General features: G+C 39.2%; 1 protein-coding gene across 1 annotated transcript; it reads right to left on the bottom strand.

The window, feature by feature from the left end:
• Positions 1 to 4081: 4081 nt before the first annotated feature.
• On the bottom strand, positions 4082 to 5128 carry LOC118628419 (olfactory receptor 10A5). The gene has a single exon (XM_036259385.1). The coding sequence runs from the start codon at positions 5102 to 5104 to the stop codon at positions 4151 to 4153; it is 954 nt and encodes a 317-aa protein (XP_036115278.1). The 5' UTR covers positions 5105 to 5128; the 3' UTR covers positions 4082 to 4150.
• Between the last annotated feature and the right edge of the window lie 10927 nt (positions 5129 to 16055).

Raw genomic sequence — 16055 nt, 5'->3', positions numbered from 1 at the left:
TTTATTTCAAAGTTGTGTGTTTGACTCTATTGTTTCTGATAATATATATCCTTGGATATGAATTTGAATATTTGTGTGTTTCAATTGTAGTAGTCTCCCTCTCCCTTTATCCATGGGGATATGTATCAAGACCCCCAGTAGATGTTGAAAACTGCAGATAGTAACTGTGTTTATTCCTATACAAACATACACTTAATGGCTTCTATCTGGCACACCAAAATCACCAGCATCACTAGCCTTGTGCTTTGGGGCCATTACTGAGTAAAATAATGGTTACTTGAACTGAAAAACTGCGATAGCATGACAGTTGATCTGATAACCAACATGGCCACTAAGTGACTAATGGGTGGGTAGTGTATACAGTGGGAGTCCACTGGACAAAGGGACGATTCCTGTCCCAAGAGGGATGTAGCAGGACAGCACAAGATTTCATCACACTACTCAGAATGACGTGTAATTTAAAACATGAATTGTTAATATTTGGAATTTTCCATTTAATATTCTCAGACTATAGCTGATCGTAGGTAACTGAAACTGTGGAAAGAAAAAAAACATAGATAAAAGGGGATTACTGTACCCATCTGGGAAAAAGTAGATGTAATAGAAACTCACACTGGTAGGTAGATATTGAACTTGGAAAGAACACAGTATGTTGAAATCTAGGTTTAGGGTTTTGGTGGTCACTTTTTTAATGGTCATTTTGAAAGTTCTGACCTTCAGAAAAATGTCCCTGGGCACTGGGGACCCTCTCCAGGAGACAGAAGTACCTGGGAGTTTTAATTCTTCCTCTTCTCTTCCTCATGGTTCACCAGTAGCTTGTGGATGACTGGAATGGGAGTACAAATGTACTTCCCGTGACCTGAAGTAGAACAAACTTTGAGCTTGATTTATGTTCTGCAGTTCCTTGCTGGATCAGGCTGAGTATGAGATTTCACCTGAAATTACTTGTTTTTGTTTGTTTGTTTGTTTTTTACTTAGTTTTTTCTCCTAGTTTCCCTACTCATTTAATAATTTCTTTTCAATAACTCACTTGCACTTGAATCCTTGGCTCCATATCTGATTCCGGGAGAACATGGCCTATGATAAAAGCCTTTGGTGCCAAGGAATGATGAGTTACTGCAGGTTTGGGGTAGATGTTTCTAAAAGGTGGAAGGGGATTCATAACAGGGATATGAAAAAAAAAAACAAACCTTTAGGCTTTACCTTTCCGGAGAAGATATCACTTTCATACCTCTTTTATGGATCTCTCCATAAAAAAGGACTTTCGGAACACCCGTTCCCTACAACAAGAATTGATCTTATTCTAGCATCAACCCATCTGTATTCAGTCGGCAGTTTTTTTCTCACTTGTATTCTACTATTGAGTAAAGCCAATTCTTCCCCCCCAAATTGTCTAGAATCACTTGCTACTACTACTACTCTACTCCAAGTCATCATCATTTCTTAGCTGGATTACTCATTCATTTATTCATCTTTCACATATTGTTGAAAAATTAGAGAATGATTCGTGGTAATATGAAAGTTTTTATTGGGCAAAGCAAAGCAGAATACATGGAATAAAATGATAACCTTCAACACTGAAGTAAATGTCCTTGAGCTTTGCCAGGAGTCCTCTTAACTGTTTTTAAGAAAATGTTGAAAGTGTGCCTGTACCTGAGCTCCGCCCAGAGAGGCACCCTTGGCTTTGTCCAACTTTTGGCTCCTGGAAAGTGGCAATGACTCCTGAGGCCATCTAGGGCTACCTCCCTGGTTCAGAACATCATCTGCAGTGTCTCAGCACCATATACCCTTGTTTTAAGTAAAGCATTGTTGTCATTTTTATTCTACCATTATTGTGCATGTTCAATATTTACTATGGCGACTTCCAGCCCCACTGAGCTGCATGCCCAGCAGTCTGTGTCGTCTCTCCAGGTACCAACTATTGTTTCTGTTAATGCTCTGTCTTCAAAGTTGCATGTATTTTGAGTGGTCTTCCCTAACCCTATTTACCCAAAGTATTTTTAGGACAGAGTTGTGCAGAACATATGTTCTTAGGGATGCCTTTGTCATATTAAAACAGAAACACTTGTACCGCTCTCATTTTCAGTTTCAGGTACATTGGAGAAAGACAAACATGTAAAAAGTACAGCACAGTGTATACAAATAACTCATCTACTGATAAACTTAGAATAGATACATACAGGAGAGTATAATTTATGTGGCTTGAGGAATCTCAAGGACCTTGAAAAATAAGATGAATTTGGCTAAAATAAAGATAAAGAACCTTTCAAGTAGAGAAAATTGAGTACCAAGACATCACCAACTGCTACTTATCTAAACCAGCAATTTTCAACCATTTTTTAATCTCATGGCACACATAGACTAATTACTAAAATTCTGCAGCACACCAGAAAATATATTTTTTGCCAACCTGACAAAAAAAATGTAGGTATAATTTTCATTCATTCATACTAGACAGCTATTGTATTGGCTGTTGTCATTTCTTTATTTGACAATCTAAGGGAAAAGAAGTCAGTGACCCTGACTAAACAGTCAGATGTTGCATGTTTTAAATTTTTTTTTCAGCATATCAATTGAAAATTGCTGATATAAACTATTAACTCAGAAGTCTGAATGAAGTGCATGCCTTTTCTCTAATTCACTCACCTATTTATTCCATGTTTTAAAATTTATTGCATTCCAATTAAAATTTAATTGAGGTTGTTTTGTTTTTTTACCTATTATATAAGCAAAATTCAGATGTGTGGTCACAGATGTTTTTGACAGGGCTGTAAGGAAATATGCTGGTGGGAGTGTTAAATGGTAAAATCAACATTAGAGTATTTACACTTCCCAATAAATCCAATTTCTAGATTTCCATTCATTAGATATACTGGCAAACATACAAAATGGCATATTCATTAAGCTTTTTCTTAAAGCATGATTTGTAATCACAAAAGACTCAAATAAATGATAGTATATCTACAAAATAGAGTGCTATGAATTTATAAAAAGAATGAGAAATCTTTTTGTGGTTAAAGAACAGCTATGTTGGAATCATCTTGGATCCATTTTAAGCTTTGATGAAAGCAGCATTATGATAGAAATTTATGATATCACTTCTACAAAGCATATGAATGTAAATATGGGATAGAGAGAGATTCCACAGAAGCTCAAGTCATTCTTCCTAAGTAAACTAGAGTAAGGAAAAGAAATGATTATTGGGGTTATAAAGGTGTGTGTATGGGGATTATTGATCCACTTTCCTATATCCATACTACATACCAGTGAGTTTATTATTTATTTATATAGCTTTTTCTTTATTATTATTCCTTACCTGAGGATATTCTTCCACTTATTATCAGATAGAGTGGGAGGATGGAAGAGAGTGAGACAGAAAGAAACATTGACGTGATAGGACCACATCCACTGGTTGCCTGCTGCACGACCCCAACCATGGCCAGGGACAAACTGCAACCAAGGTATGTGCTCTTGGCTGGAATCAAACCCGGGATTCATTGGTCTGCGGGCCAACGCTGTACCCCTGAGCCATACCAGCCAGGGCCATACCAGTGAGTTTAAAAGGACTAACATTACCTAAAGGGCATGAAAACTAAAACAAGACAGTGAGGAGAGTTATATATCGGAAGAAATCATGGGGTTTTCTATCTGGTAAATGGAGTCATATTTACCCAACTGAAGACAAAGTGACAAGATAAATTTTTATCAATTTGCTCTCTGTCTATATGTATCCCTAAGTTAAGATTATAAGCAGGACATAGAACTTTGAATATCTGGAATTATTTGGCAAAAGAAGTGTTGAAGTACCAATAAGAAAAAAAATGTAGCCCTGGCCGGTTTGGCTCAGTGGTTGGAGCATCGGCCTGCGGACCAGAGAGTCCCGGGTTCAGTTCCTGCTAGGCCCTAATGGCTAGGGGCACGTACCAAAAAAAAAAAAAGTAAGTTTACAATGGGCAGGCAGAGGAGTTTTCCAGGTGGTAGAAATAGATCTAATATACCTCTGCGCTGTTTTCCATGTACTGAGCTCTCCAATAGTCATTTCAACATCTGTGTTTCATCCCAATGGAGATATGAAGAAAGACAGAGAGGAATTACAAATATAAAACTGATTATTCACCATTCAATAAACTTTAGTTTTATCTCTTAATGTCTATGGGATGTAGTTTCTAAGGCCTAGGGCCTTGCGAAAGGTCCGGCTGAGAGCATTCTTCACCTCACTATTTCTCAGGCTGTAGATGATGGGGTTCAACATGGGAGTTACAACAGTGTAGGACAATGACAGCAGCTTCTTGCTCTCAGGAGAATTATTGGACTTAGGCCTGAAGTAGGTGAGGCTTGAAGATACATAGAAAAGGGAGACGACAAGGAGATGGGAGGAGCAGGTAGAGAAGGCTTTATGCTTCCCTTTAGCTGATGGCATCTTGAGGATGGCTGCAGTGATGTGAGAATAGGAACATAAGACCAGCAAGCAGGGTATCATGATGACCAGAATGGTTCCAACGATTGCATAGACCTCAAACAGTGCTGTGTCTGCACAGACCAGCTTCAACACAGGTGGGCTGTCACAGAAGAAGTGGTTCACCTTGTTGGTGCCACAGAATGGAAAGCTGAAGAGCCACGTGGTCTGCACAGTGGCTAGGGGGAAGCCTGGAAACCAGGAGGCAACAGCCAGTTTGGCACATGTTCTTTGATTCATGATGACTGGGTAGTGCAAGGGATGGCAGATGGCTACATAGCGGTCATAAGCCATGGTGGCCAGGAGGAAGCATTCAGCAACCCCAAAGAAGAAGAAGAAATACATCTGTGTAGCACATCCAGGGAAGGAGATGGTTGTGTCCTGGGCAATCAGGGTTCCCAGCATTTTGGGCACAATGACTAGGTTGAAGCCAATCTCCAAGAAGGACAAGTTCCTGAGGAAGAAGTACATGGCACTATGTAGCATGGGGTCAGCCACAGTAACCAGAATGATGAGGCTGTTTCCCATCAGGGTGACCAGGTAGATAATTAGAAATGTCAGGAAGAGTAATGACTGTACTTCAGTAGGAAGGGAAGAGAAACTCATGAGAATAAACTCATTTACTCTTGTCCAATTTCCTCCAACCATAATTGTGTAAATAAATCCCCAGCTGGGGTCATGGAGAGGGATTCTTGATTAAAAAAGTCAGATACTAGGCTTGTTATTCAGATTCCTTCTCAGTATCAGGGAAAGAGGCAAGGTCAGGTCCTCAGTTATACAAGGAAGGGACTTGTATTGTCTAAGAATAAAGACATAAAGAAAAATGGCTAGAGCTTAAACTCTGAGATGGTCCTGTGTTAGTTTTTGGAGGAGTTGGTATTTCCCTATTTGCACATTAACATATACAGAAAGGTTATGCAAAATCAGTACCCTGAGTTGCTGAAAGGGCCACCAAAGGGCCTATTTTAGGAGACACTGATACTGCTGAAAACACCTAAACTTTGGAGAATAAAAACTAACACCCATTATCTCATTAAACACATACATGAAAATTTATCAAGATTTTATATATAGCCCTGGCCAGTTTGGCTCAGTGGTTGGAGCATCAACCTGTGGACCAGTGAGTCGTGGGTTTGATTCCGGTCAAGGTCACGTACCTCGTTGCGAATCGACCCCAGCCCTGGTTGGGGTGTGCAGGAGGCAGCCAGTCGATGTGTCTCTCTCTCTCCCTCTCTCTCCCTTCCTCCCACTCTATCTGAAGATAAATAGAAACACATTCTCAGGTGAGGATTTAAAAAAACAGATTTTAGAACTATATTTATAATTATAGTACAGAACAATGCATCTAATAATTTTTCTACTCTTCGTACATCTTTCTTGCTTGACTAGAATTTGAGAGGTAAAGAGGGACTAGCATGTATTGCGGACAGTAAATATATGCATGTGTTTTGTCCTCCTGTAAACATGCATTTAATAGGTGAGGAGCCCTGGCCGGTTTGGCTCAGTGATTAGAGCATCGGCCTGTAGTCCAGAGATACCTGGGTTCAAGTTCCGCTAAGGGCATGTTCCTCAGTTGTAGTTTATCCCCAGCCCTGGTTGGGTTGTGTGGGAGGCACCCACTCGATGTGTCCCTTTCACATTGATGTTTCTTTCTCTCTCTCTTCCTTCCACTCTAGCTGAACAAAAAATGGAAAAATGTCGTCGGGTGAGGATAAAAAAATAAAAAAAAGAAATTTAGAATTAGGATTTCTGTTAAATCACAATGAAGGTAGAGAAAAAAAGAACCAAGGGAATCAACATCATTAACATCAAGATCCACAGGAGGTGGAAACAACCTAAATATCAATTGATAGATGAATGGATAAAGAAGTCATAGACAATAAAACACTATTCAGCCATAAAAACAAGAAAACCCTGCCATTTGAAATAACATGAATGGACCATGGGGGCATTATGCTAAGTGAAATAAGTCAGACAGAGAAAGACAAATACTGTATAATCTCACTTATAAGTGGAATCTGAACAAAACAAAACAAAAACTGACACACAAAACTCAAAGAAAAAGAGATCAGATTTGTGGTTAAAGCTCCAGAGGTGGGAGATTTCATATATATATAAATTGTTAAGAGAGTAGATCCTAAGAGTTCTCATCACACGGAGAAATTTTTCCCCTTCTTTTTACTGTATCTATATGAGATGATAGATGCTAAGTAACCCTACAGTGATAATCATTTCACAATATATGTAAGTCAAACCATTATACTGTACACTTTAAACGTGTGTGCGCGTGTGTGAATTATATCTCTATAAACCTGGAAAAAAATGTTCAAGAGGTTCCTGAGAATCAACTGGATCCCCACTTTGTATTATTTGTTTCTAACGTGCAACTAATTATCAAGAGGCTCTTTTTTTTTTTTTTGTTATCTTTGTAATTTACAATATTAAATTCCAATGAAGAAATGATGCGGTAAAGCTGGAAAATTATATTGGTTGAGAGGCTGAAATCAATAAAAAAGGAATTGGATGTGGTCAGTAAAATTAAAAGCTTAATAACAGAAATAAAACCATTACTAGGAATAGGAAAAATCAGAATTGAGACAAGTAGGAGAGAGACAAGTATGCAGTCAATGTTTTGGGTGTGTTGTATCAGTAGAATGTGTTTTGTGGAGAAGGGCTTTGGACCTTATTCTGCAGATGGAGTGATCCACCTGAACCTTTGAAGCAGGGGAGTCACACTGTCATGTGTGCCGTGTAGAAAGCTCACTCTGATGATGTGAGAAAGGATGGAACAGGGTGGGATCAAGGAAGCATCCAAGCTGACAGCCTGGGACCAAGAACTCCAGGTGGTGTGCTCATCCTTCAGTTCCGTTTTCACTTACAATCCATTTTCAGGTAGTAAGGAGGATAAATCATGAAGAGAGACTACATATTAATCAAGTTGTGGTGAATAATTTAAAATTCAAGGTTACATGTCAAATTCCAAAACATTCTCAGAGGAAAATAGAATCATTCTTACCAAACAATGATAGTCAAACTGATCTGAGATATCTTTGAAGGACTAAAAATTAAGTGAAGCGTATCCAAAGTTTTGAGCCCTACTTCAGAAAAACAAAAAACAAGTTTTTAAAAATAATAATAAAATGATAAATGGTGCAGCAAATAGATAATCTCAGTTAGAGACTCTCCTACTGTCATTACAAGACAAGCCCATGTCCTTCAGAATAAGTCAACAGAGAAGTCAAGGGAGTATTAAGACATAACAATTTAGATTAATGGGATGAATGCAAGAAATCGGAGCAGTTGTTCTTCTCAAAAAGGAGAACCTGGAAGAAACTATAGAGACAATGAATTGTTTTCAATATGTACTCTCAGCAAAACCCTATCTGAGTAATTGTCATGAAAATGACAGTCTTAGGTCAGAAAAGGCCACCTAATATGGTGTGTGTGTGTGTGTGTGTGTGGGGGGGGCATGATTATTGAATTAAAAGGCCGTGGAACATATTGCTAGAAATGTAAAAAAAGAAACAATTAGTAAATTAGAATATAAGTTTGAGAAATTATATCCAAATTACTGAGAAAAATTGTGAAAAGATAAAAAATGAGGAGAATAGTAAAGTAAAACACAGGAAATAAAATCAATCTAATAGGAATTCCAGAATGACATAACAAAGAAGAGGGAAGAAAGATGATATTGAAAGAAGTACCAAGTGAAGAATAAACATCTCTGAGCTAAAGAAAGACATGACTTTTTAAACTGAAAAATTCCCTAAATACAAAACAATTTTTTAAGCGATTCACAGAAACATATGTCTTTACATTAATAAAAGATTTTTTTTTTCATTTTGAGGATAATGAAAAATTCTATTTAGTAATAAGCCTAGAAAATGATAAAAGCAAAACAAAACAAACCACAACCAAGGAAGCTCTTGCTCTCCTACAAAGGAAAAAAATCAGAAAATTTCTGTTTCTAGGAAGATGGGGTAGATGCACTTTTCCTTATTCTTCCCACTTTGTTTAAATAAAAACTCTAGACATTATATACTAAAGAAACATGAAATTCCAAAAGGTGGAGAGAAGGTAGACCATCTAGGCACTTCAAAACCCAAGAAAAGTCATGGTGATTATTTTGCTGGGTTTTCCTTTTGCCTCATATATACCAGACTTGGAGCTGAAGATGTGAGCAATATTGAAATGAAAAGAGGCAAAGAAAAAAATTTGAACAAAAATCTGCTCACATCAGCCAAAGGACCATAAAGAATCAGTCTAGCAAGATTTTTAAAGTACCCATCTACTCCAGCTAAACACTAAAAAAAAACAAAAAACCAACCAACCAAACAAACAAACAAAAAAATTAAACAACTGTGTCCCCACCCTTACACACAGCAGAAAAGTTTGAGAAACAGATTTCTGTCCTCAGCAGCTATAATAGATTCCCCAGGTTTGGCTCAGAGGTTAGAGCGTTGGCGACCACTCGATGTTTTTCTCTCTTCCTCCCTCTCTCTGTCCTGCTCTATCTGAAGATAAATGCAAAAATGTCCTGGGGTGAGGATAAAAAAAAAAGATTCAGAGTCTCATGATACTACATACTCAAAATGTCTTAATAAAACGATAACCAAAAATATGGGTAGATATAATAGAGTTTTCTTCTCTTGCATTGTCAAAATTGTGATTGGTGGTTGAAGCAACTTTATAACTGTTCTGAATGTGTGTACAAGAAATATTTAAGAGAATTATATTATAAACAGGAGAAGTCACAGGGAGGTAAAGGAAGGCAAGGTTTCTATAATTCACTTAAACTGATAAAATGACCACATCAGTAGATTGTGATAAATTATGTACATGTAGTGTAATACCTACAGAAGTCACTAAAGAACTCATACAAAGAGATATATTTTAAAAACACTGCAGATAAATAAAAACAGAATGATAAAAATGTTCAAGTAACTTAAAGGAAGGAAAGAAAAAAGAAAGCAGAGAAATGAGAGAACAAATAGAAAACAAACAATAAAATGACAGACGTAGGCTCTAATGTATCTATAATCCCACTGAAGGAAAATGTTCTAAATATACAATTAAAGGGCAGAGACAGGCAAAGTGGGTCAAAAAACATGACCCAGCTACATGTTGTTTACAAGAAACTCACAGCAAACATGATTACATAGGTAGCTTGAAAGTAAAATTTGAAAACAGGCATTATCATGCAAATATCAATTTTTAAAATGCTCATTCAGCCCTGGCCAGTTTGGTTCACTGGTTAGAGTGTTGGTTTGTGCACTGAAGGGTTTCGGGTTCGATTCCTGGTCAAAGGCACATACCTGGGTTGCAGGTTTGATCCCTGGTACCTGTTGGGGAGCATACGGGGGAGGCAACCAATCGATGTGTCTCTCTCACATTGATATTTCAGTTTTACTCTCTTTCTCTCTCCCTTTCTCCCTCCCTCCTTTCCACTCTCTCTGAAAACTCAATGGAAAAAAAATATATATCCTTGGGTGAGGATTAACAACAACAAAAAAAATGCTTGTTCAATTATTTATACTTTGTAATTAAGACAATAACATATCTTTGTCAGAATTTGAAAATATAACACATGTAAAAAAAATCTCCATAGAGAGAATTTTGTGAGTATGGATGCAAAAAGTCCAAATAAAATTTAGTTCTAGGCTTCCAGTCAAGATGATGGCATAGGTAAGTGTGGTTCTTGCATTCTTCCACAACCATATCAAATTTACAACTTAACTACAGAACAACCATCATTCAAAACTGCTTGGAATTTGGCCGAATGGAAGTCCTACAAGTAGGGAATTAAAGAAGAAGCCACAGTGAGACCAACAGGAGAGGCAGAGAAGGGAAATTGGTTGGTCCCATATCCATGTGCAGCAGGTAAAAATTGGAGGGCTATCTTGCCTGCAGAGGTCCCCAGCGAGGAATGTGGGATCCCAGCCCCACACCAGGACCCCCAGCCCAGGGTTCCAGTGCCAGGAAGAGAAATCCCCATAACCTCTGGCTGTAAAAACCAGTGGGGATTGTGGCTGAGTGAGATGGAGGGCTCTGGAGTCCCCAGCATTCCTCGTAAAGGGCCTGCACATGGACATACTTGTACTCACTCTGAGCTCCAGCATTGGGGCAGTAGCTTGGAAGGCACCAGGGACATACAAGGAGGAACTGAATTGTCTGACTTCAGGGTGAGAACAGGAGGGGCAGCTTTCTTCCAGGCAGAAGCCACTGTTCCTTTTCTGAGCCCTCCCCTAACAGAGCCAGCAGGCAGGCACCATATCTGAGTCTTCATCAGTTTGCCTCACACTGTTTGCCCTATCTTGGAGATTCCCTGAGACCCCACTCCATCCAACTTGTGAGTCCACCCAAGCTGTTCCCAGTGGCTTTGTCATATGAATGGCCTGTTGACCTGTCTTGCCTCATGTTTCAGACTTTTCTAAAATTTCTCAAACAAGTAGCATCTGGCCTCAGCGTGCACTGTACCTCTTGTTAAGTGGTCCGCAGGCCCATCACTAGTGGCAGCTGGCCTTGGTTCTCAGCTTGGCCTCTCCTGGGCACCTCCAAGCCAAGCACAAGGAGCAGCCATCAGCAGATTATTTTGTAGCTCATGCCCAGTAGTTCTGGGCAGAATACAGGGGGCAGTTGGCCTTGACCTGCACCTCTCAGAAGGCCCTAGAGCCAGTGCACCTGGTAGACAGCTTCAAATCACGTTGAAAGCACCACCCAACCACCTCCACAAACAATACATGGGGTGGACTCAGTAGGCACCAGAGCCCCACTGAAATAAGTCTTGTTCCATGGGATGGGGCCATCCAAAGCTGGCCCTCCACAGTGGTCACAGCCAGTTTTTAAAGCCCATTGGACTGGGGGTAAATCCCTCCCACTGATGTGTCAACAGCAATCACAGCTCAACTACAACAGAAGAGTATATACAACCCACACCAGGGTGGGTGTGGGGCACACCTATAGTGCCCAGCTCAGGTGAACAGGGAGGCTGTGCCATTGGACCCTATGGGACACCTACAACAATAGGCCACTCTATCAAGCCCAGGAGACATAGCAGCTCTACCTAATACATAGAAACAAACACAGGGAGACAGCCAAAATGAGAAGACAAAGAAACATGTCCCAATTGAAAGAACACAACAAAACTCCAGAAAAAGAATTAAACAAAATGGAGACAAGCAATCTGCTAGATGCAGGGTTCAAAATACTATAAGGATGCTCTATGAATTTAGGGGAAGAGTAAATGATATTAGCGAGAACTTCAACAACATAAAAAATGACATGGAAACCATAAAAAAGAACCTGTCAGAAATGAAGGATACACTAACTGAAATGAAGAATAATTTAAAGGGAATCAGTAGCAGAGTAGATGAAGCCAAGAATTAAATCAGTGGTTTGGAATATAAGGAAGCAAAAAAAAAAAAACCCACTCAAGTGAACAAAAAAAACAAAACAAAACAAAAAAAACCTATAAAAATGGGAATAGTGTAAGGAGCCTCTGGGATAACTTCAAGCATGCCAACATTTGGTTCTGGAAGGAAAAGAGAGAGAGCAAGAAATTGAAAATTTATTTGAAAAAATAATGACAGACAACTTCCCTAACCTGATGAAGGCAATAGATATACAAGACCAGAAATTACAGAGTCTCAAACAAGATGAACCCAAAGAGGCCCACACCAAGATACATCATGATTACAAAAACCAAAAGTTAAAGACAAAGAGAGAACCTTAAAAGCAGCAAGAGGAAATCAGTTAGTTACCTACAAGAAACTTCCATAATACTTCCAACAGAAACTTTGCAGGCCAGAAGAGATTAACAAGAAATAAATGATTAAAAGGAAGGACCTGAAACCAAGATTACTCTACCCAGAAAAGCTGTCATTTAGACTTAAAGGACATATAAAGAGCTTGTCAGACAAGAAAAATCTAAAGGAGTTCATCACCACCAAACCAATATTACAAGAAATGTTAAAAGATCTTGAAGAAGAAGAAGAAGAAGAGGAAGAAGAAGAAGAAGAAGAAGAAGAAGAAGAAGAAGAAGAAGAAGAAGAAGAAGAAGAGATAAAACATATGAACAATAAAAATGGCAATACATATATATCTATAAAAAATTGAATAAAAAACAAAATGAATGAAAAAGCAGAACAGAAACAGACTCAGATACAGGGAACATTTTGACAGTTGCCAGATGGGAGGGGGGTTGGAGGGAATGGGTGAAAATGTTGAAGGTATTAAGAAATGCCTCTTGGTAGTTACAGAATAGTCATGGGGATATAAATGATAGCATATGGAATATAATCAATAATATTGTAGTAATTATGTATGGTGTTAGATGGGTATGAGATTTATCAGGATGATCACTTAGTAAGTTATATAATGTCAACTCACTGGAGTGTACACCTGAAATTAATATAATATTATATGTCAACTGTAATTAAAAAATAAAACATGATTAAAAAAATTTAACTCTAGTAGAGTGAATCCAAAACTATATCTCAATAATAGATTATGCTAAAGTAGAATTTATTTCAAGACTGCTAATGTGGACTTCGGTCAAGATGGCAGAGTAGGTAAATGTGGTATCGCGTCCTCCCAAAACCACATCAAAGTTACAACTAAACTACAGAACAACCATCATTCAAAACCGCCTGAAATCAAGCTGAATGGAAGTCCTACAACTATGGAATTAAAGCAGCAGCCACATCCAGACTGGTAGGAGGGGTGGAGGCTAGAAGGGCAGCAGTGGCGCGACCAGCTGGTCCCACACCCACGTGTGGTGAATAAAAATTAGGAGGATACCTTGGCTGGGAAGGTCCTTCCTGAGGACTGAGGGGTCCCTGTTCCACACCAGGTGCCCCACTCAGGGTTCCAGTGCCAGGAAGAGAATCCCCATCACTTCTGGCTGGAAAAACCAGTGGGAACTGAGGCTCAGGGAAGCTGATGCGGCTGGAACCTCAGGAAGCTCCTTAAAGGGCCCGCGCACGAACTTATCGGACTCTCTCCCTCTAAGCTTGGAGGGAAGGCAGCTTGAGGGACACCAGAGACATACAGGGAAGAACTGAGCTGTTTGGCACTGGAGCGAGGGCTGGAGAGGGGGCTTTCTCTGGGACAAACCTGCTGTAAGAGGCCTTTGTTCCTTTGGTGAGCCCTTCCCTGGGGCGGCAGATGGTTGCCATATCTGGGACTCCAGCAGCCTGGCTCACACTGGTAGCCCCGCCCTGCTGACTCCCTGAGGCCCCGCCCCACCAAACTTTCAAGCCCACCCAAGCTGTTGCCACTTGCTTAACCATAGGATTGGCCTGTCTTGGATCCTGCTTCTGGTTTTTCCTAAATTCTTTTGGATGAGCAGCATCTGGTCTCAGCGAGCCCCATACCTCTCATTAAGTAATACACAGAAACAAACACATGGAGGCAGCAAAAATGAGGAGACAAAGAAACAGGTCAGAAACAGGTCCCAAATGAAAGAACAGAACAAAACCCCAAGAAAAGAACTAAGAGAAATGAAGATAAGCAACGTAACAGATGCTGAGTTCAAAATACTGCTTATAAGGATGCTCAATGAACTTAGTGAGAACCTCAGTGAACTTAGGGAGGGCCTCAAGAGCATAAAAAAGGACCTGTTAGAAATCATGGATGCACAGTTAGAATTGAAGGAGGCGTTAACTGAAATAAAGAATAACTTACACAGCTTCAATAATAGAGTATGTAAATCCAAGGAGCAAACCATCGATTTGGAATATAAGGAAGCAAAAAATGCCCAATCAGAACAGCAAAAAGAAAAAAGAATCCAAAAAAATGAGGATCGTGTAAGGAGCCTCTGGGACAACTTCAAACGTGCCAACATTTGCATCTTGAGGGTGCCAGAAGGAGAAGAGAGAGAACAAGAAATCGAAAACCTGTTTGAAACAATAATGGCAGAAAACTTTCCTAACTTGGTGAAGGGAACAGACATACAAGTCCAGGAAGCACAGAGAGTCCCAAACAAGATGAACCCCAAGAGGCCCACACCAAGACACATCATCATCAAAATGCAAAAGGTTCAAGACAAAGAGAGAATCTTAAAAGCAGCAAGAGAGAGGCAGCTAGTTACCTACAAGGGAGTTCCCATTAAGCTGCCAGCTGATTTCTCAAAAGAAACTTTGCAGGCCAGAAGGGAGTGGCAAGAAATATTCAGAGGGATGAAAAGCAAGAACCTACAACCAAGATTACTCTATCCTGCAAAGCTGTCATTTAGAATTGATGGACATATAAAAACTTTCCCAGACAAGAAAAAGTTAAAGGAGTTCATCACCACCAGACCATTATTACATGAAATGATGAAGGGTCTTTTTGAAGAAAAAGATAAAATATATGAACAAACAAAATGGCAATGAATACATATCTATCAACAATGGAATCTACAAACAAAATGAACAGGTAGAACAGAAACATTTTCATAGATACAGAGAACATTATGTTGGTTGCCAGTTGGGAGGGGGGTTGGGGGAATGGGTGAAAAAGGTGAAGGGATTAAGAAGTACAAATTCATTGCTAGACTGACAAACCTCAAAGAGAAAGGGGTTGCGGGGGGTGGGGGTGGGGGGTGGGAAGAAATAAACCAAAGAACTTATATGCATAACCAATGGACACAGACAATAGTGTGGGAAAAGGCGGGAGGGGGCGGGAGTGGGGAGGAGGGGGTCAATGGGGGAAAAATGTGGAACATCTGTAATACATTTTACATCCAACAATAAAGATTAAAAAAAAAAAAAAAGAGTGCTAATGTGATTCACAGATAATATGGTTCATACTATCGACTGAAAAATTTTAATCTCAGTAGAGCCTGAAAATGTTTTATGCAATTCAATGTTTACTTCTGATTTTAAAAAATGTCAAAATTTAAATCAACCAGAAATAGAAGACTACTTTTCCAATACAACCTGAACATCTATGTAAAATAATAGCCAGTGCCACATTTACGAGTAAAAAATTAGAACAGAGGGTCTTAAATTTGGGAGGTTATACATCTTTTGAGAATCTTACAAAAAATACGGAATCTCTCTCTTTCAAAAAATATTCTATGATACTATATGTGTTTTGGAGGAAGTCCCAGATCTCCTGAAGTTCATCTAGAAACTCCCAGTTATGTTTCAGAATGTTCTGGAGAATATGGCCAATGCACTAAAACATAAATATTAAAAATGAATAAGGAAAATAAATAAGGCATAAATATTGGAAAGGATAATATCATTTCAAGAAGATGAAAAGCTATTAATATTAAGAAGTTTGATTAGTTGTCTAGTTACAGAATAGATATATAAAATAACTGGTTTTCACCCTGGCCGGTTTGGCTCAGTGGTAAGAGTGTTGGCCTGTGGACCAGGGAGACCCGGGTTTGGTTTCTGCTAAGGGCACATACCTCGGTTGCAGTTTGTCCCTGGCCCGGGTTGGGGTCATGTGGGTGGCAGCCAGTTGGTCTCTCTAACATAGATGTTTCTTTCTCTCTCTTCCTCCCTCTCTCCCTCTTGCTCTATCTGAAGATGAATGCAAAAATGTCCTCAGGTGAGGATAAAAAAAAAAAAGAGAGACTCTTTGAAATAATTTCATATATTCAATTTTA

Source organism: Molossus molossus, unplaced genomic scaffold, assembly GCF_014108415.1.
Source record: "Molossus molossus isolate mMolMol1 unplaced genomic scaffold, mMolMol1.p scaffold_m16_p_13, whole genome shotgun sequence".
Lineage (NCBI taxonomy): Eukaryota > Metazoa > Chordata > Mammalia > Chiroptera > Molossidae > Molossus > Molossus molossus.
This window is presented reverse-complemented; position numbering and strand designations above follow the sequence as displayed.

Excerpts from the sequence above, each read along its gene's own strand:
- LOC118628419 (XM_036259385.1), bottom strand. The coding sequence starts at position 5,104 with ATGGTTGGAGGAAATTGGACAAGAGTAAATGAGTTTATTCTCATGAGT.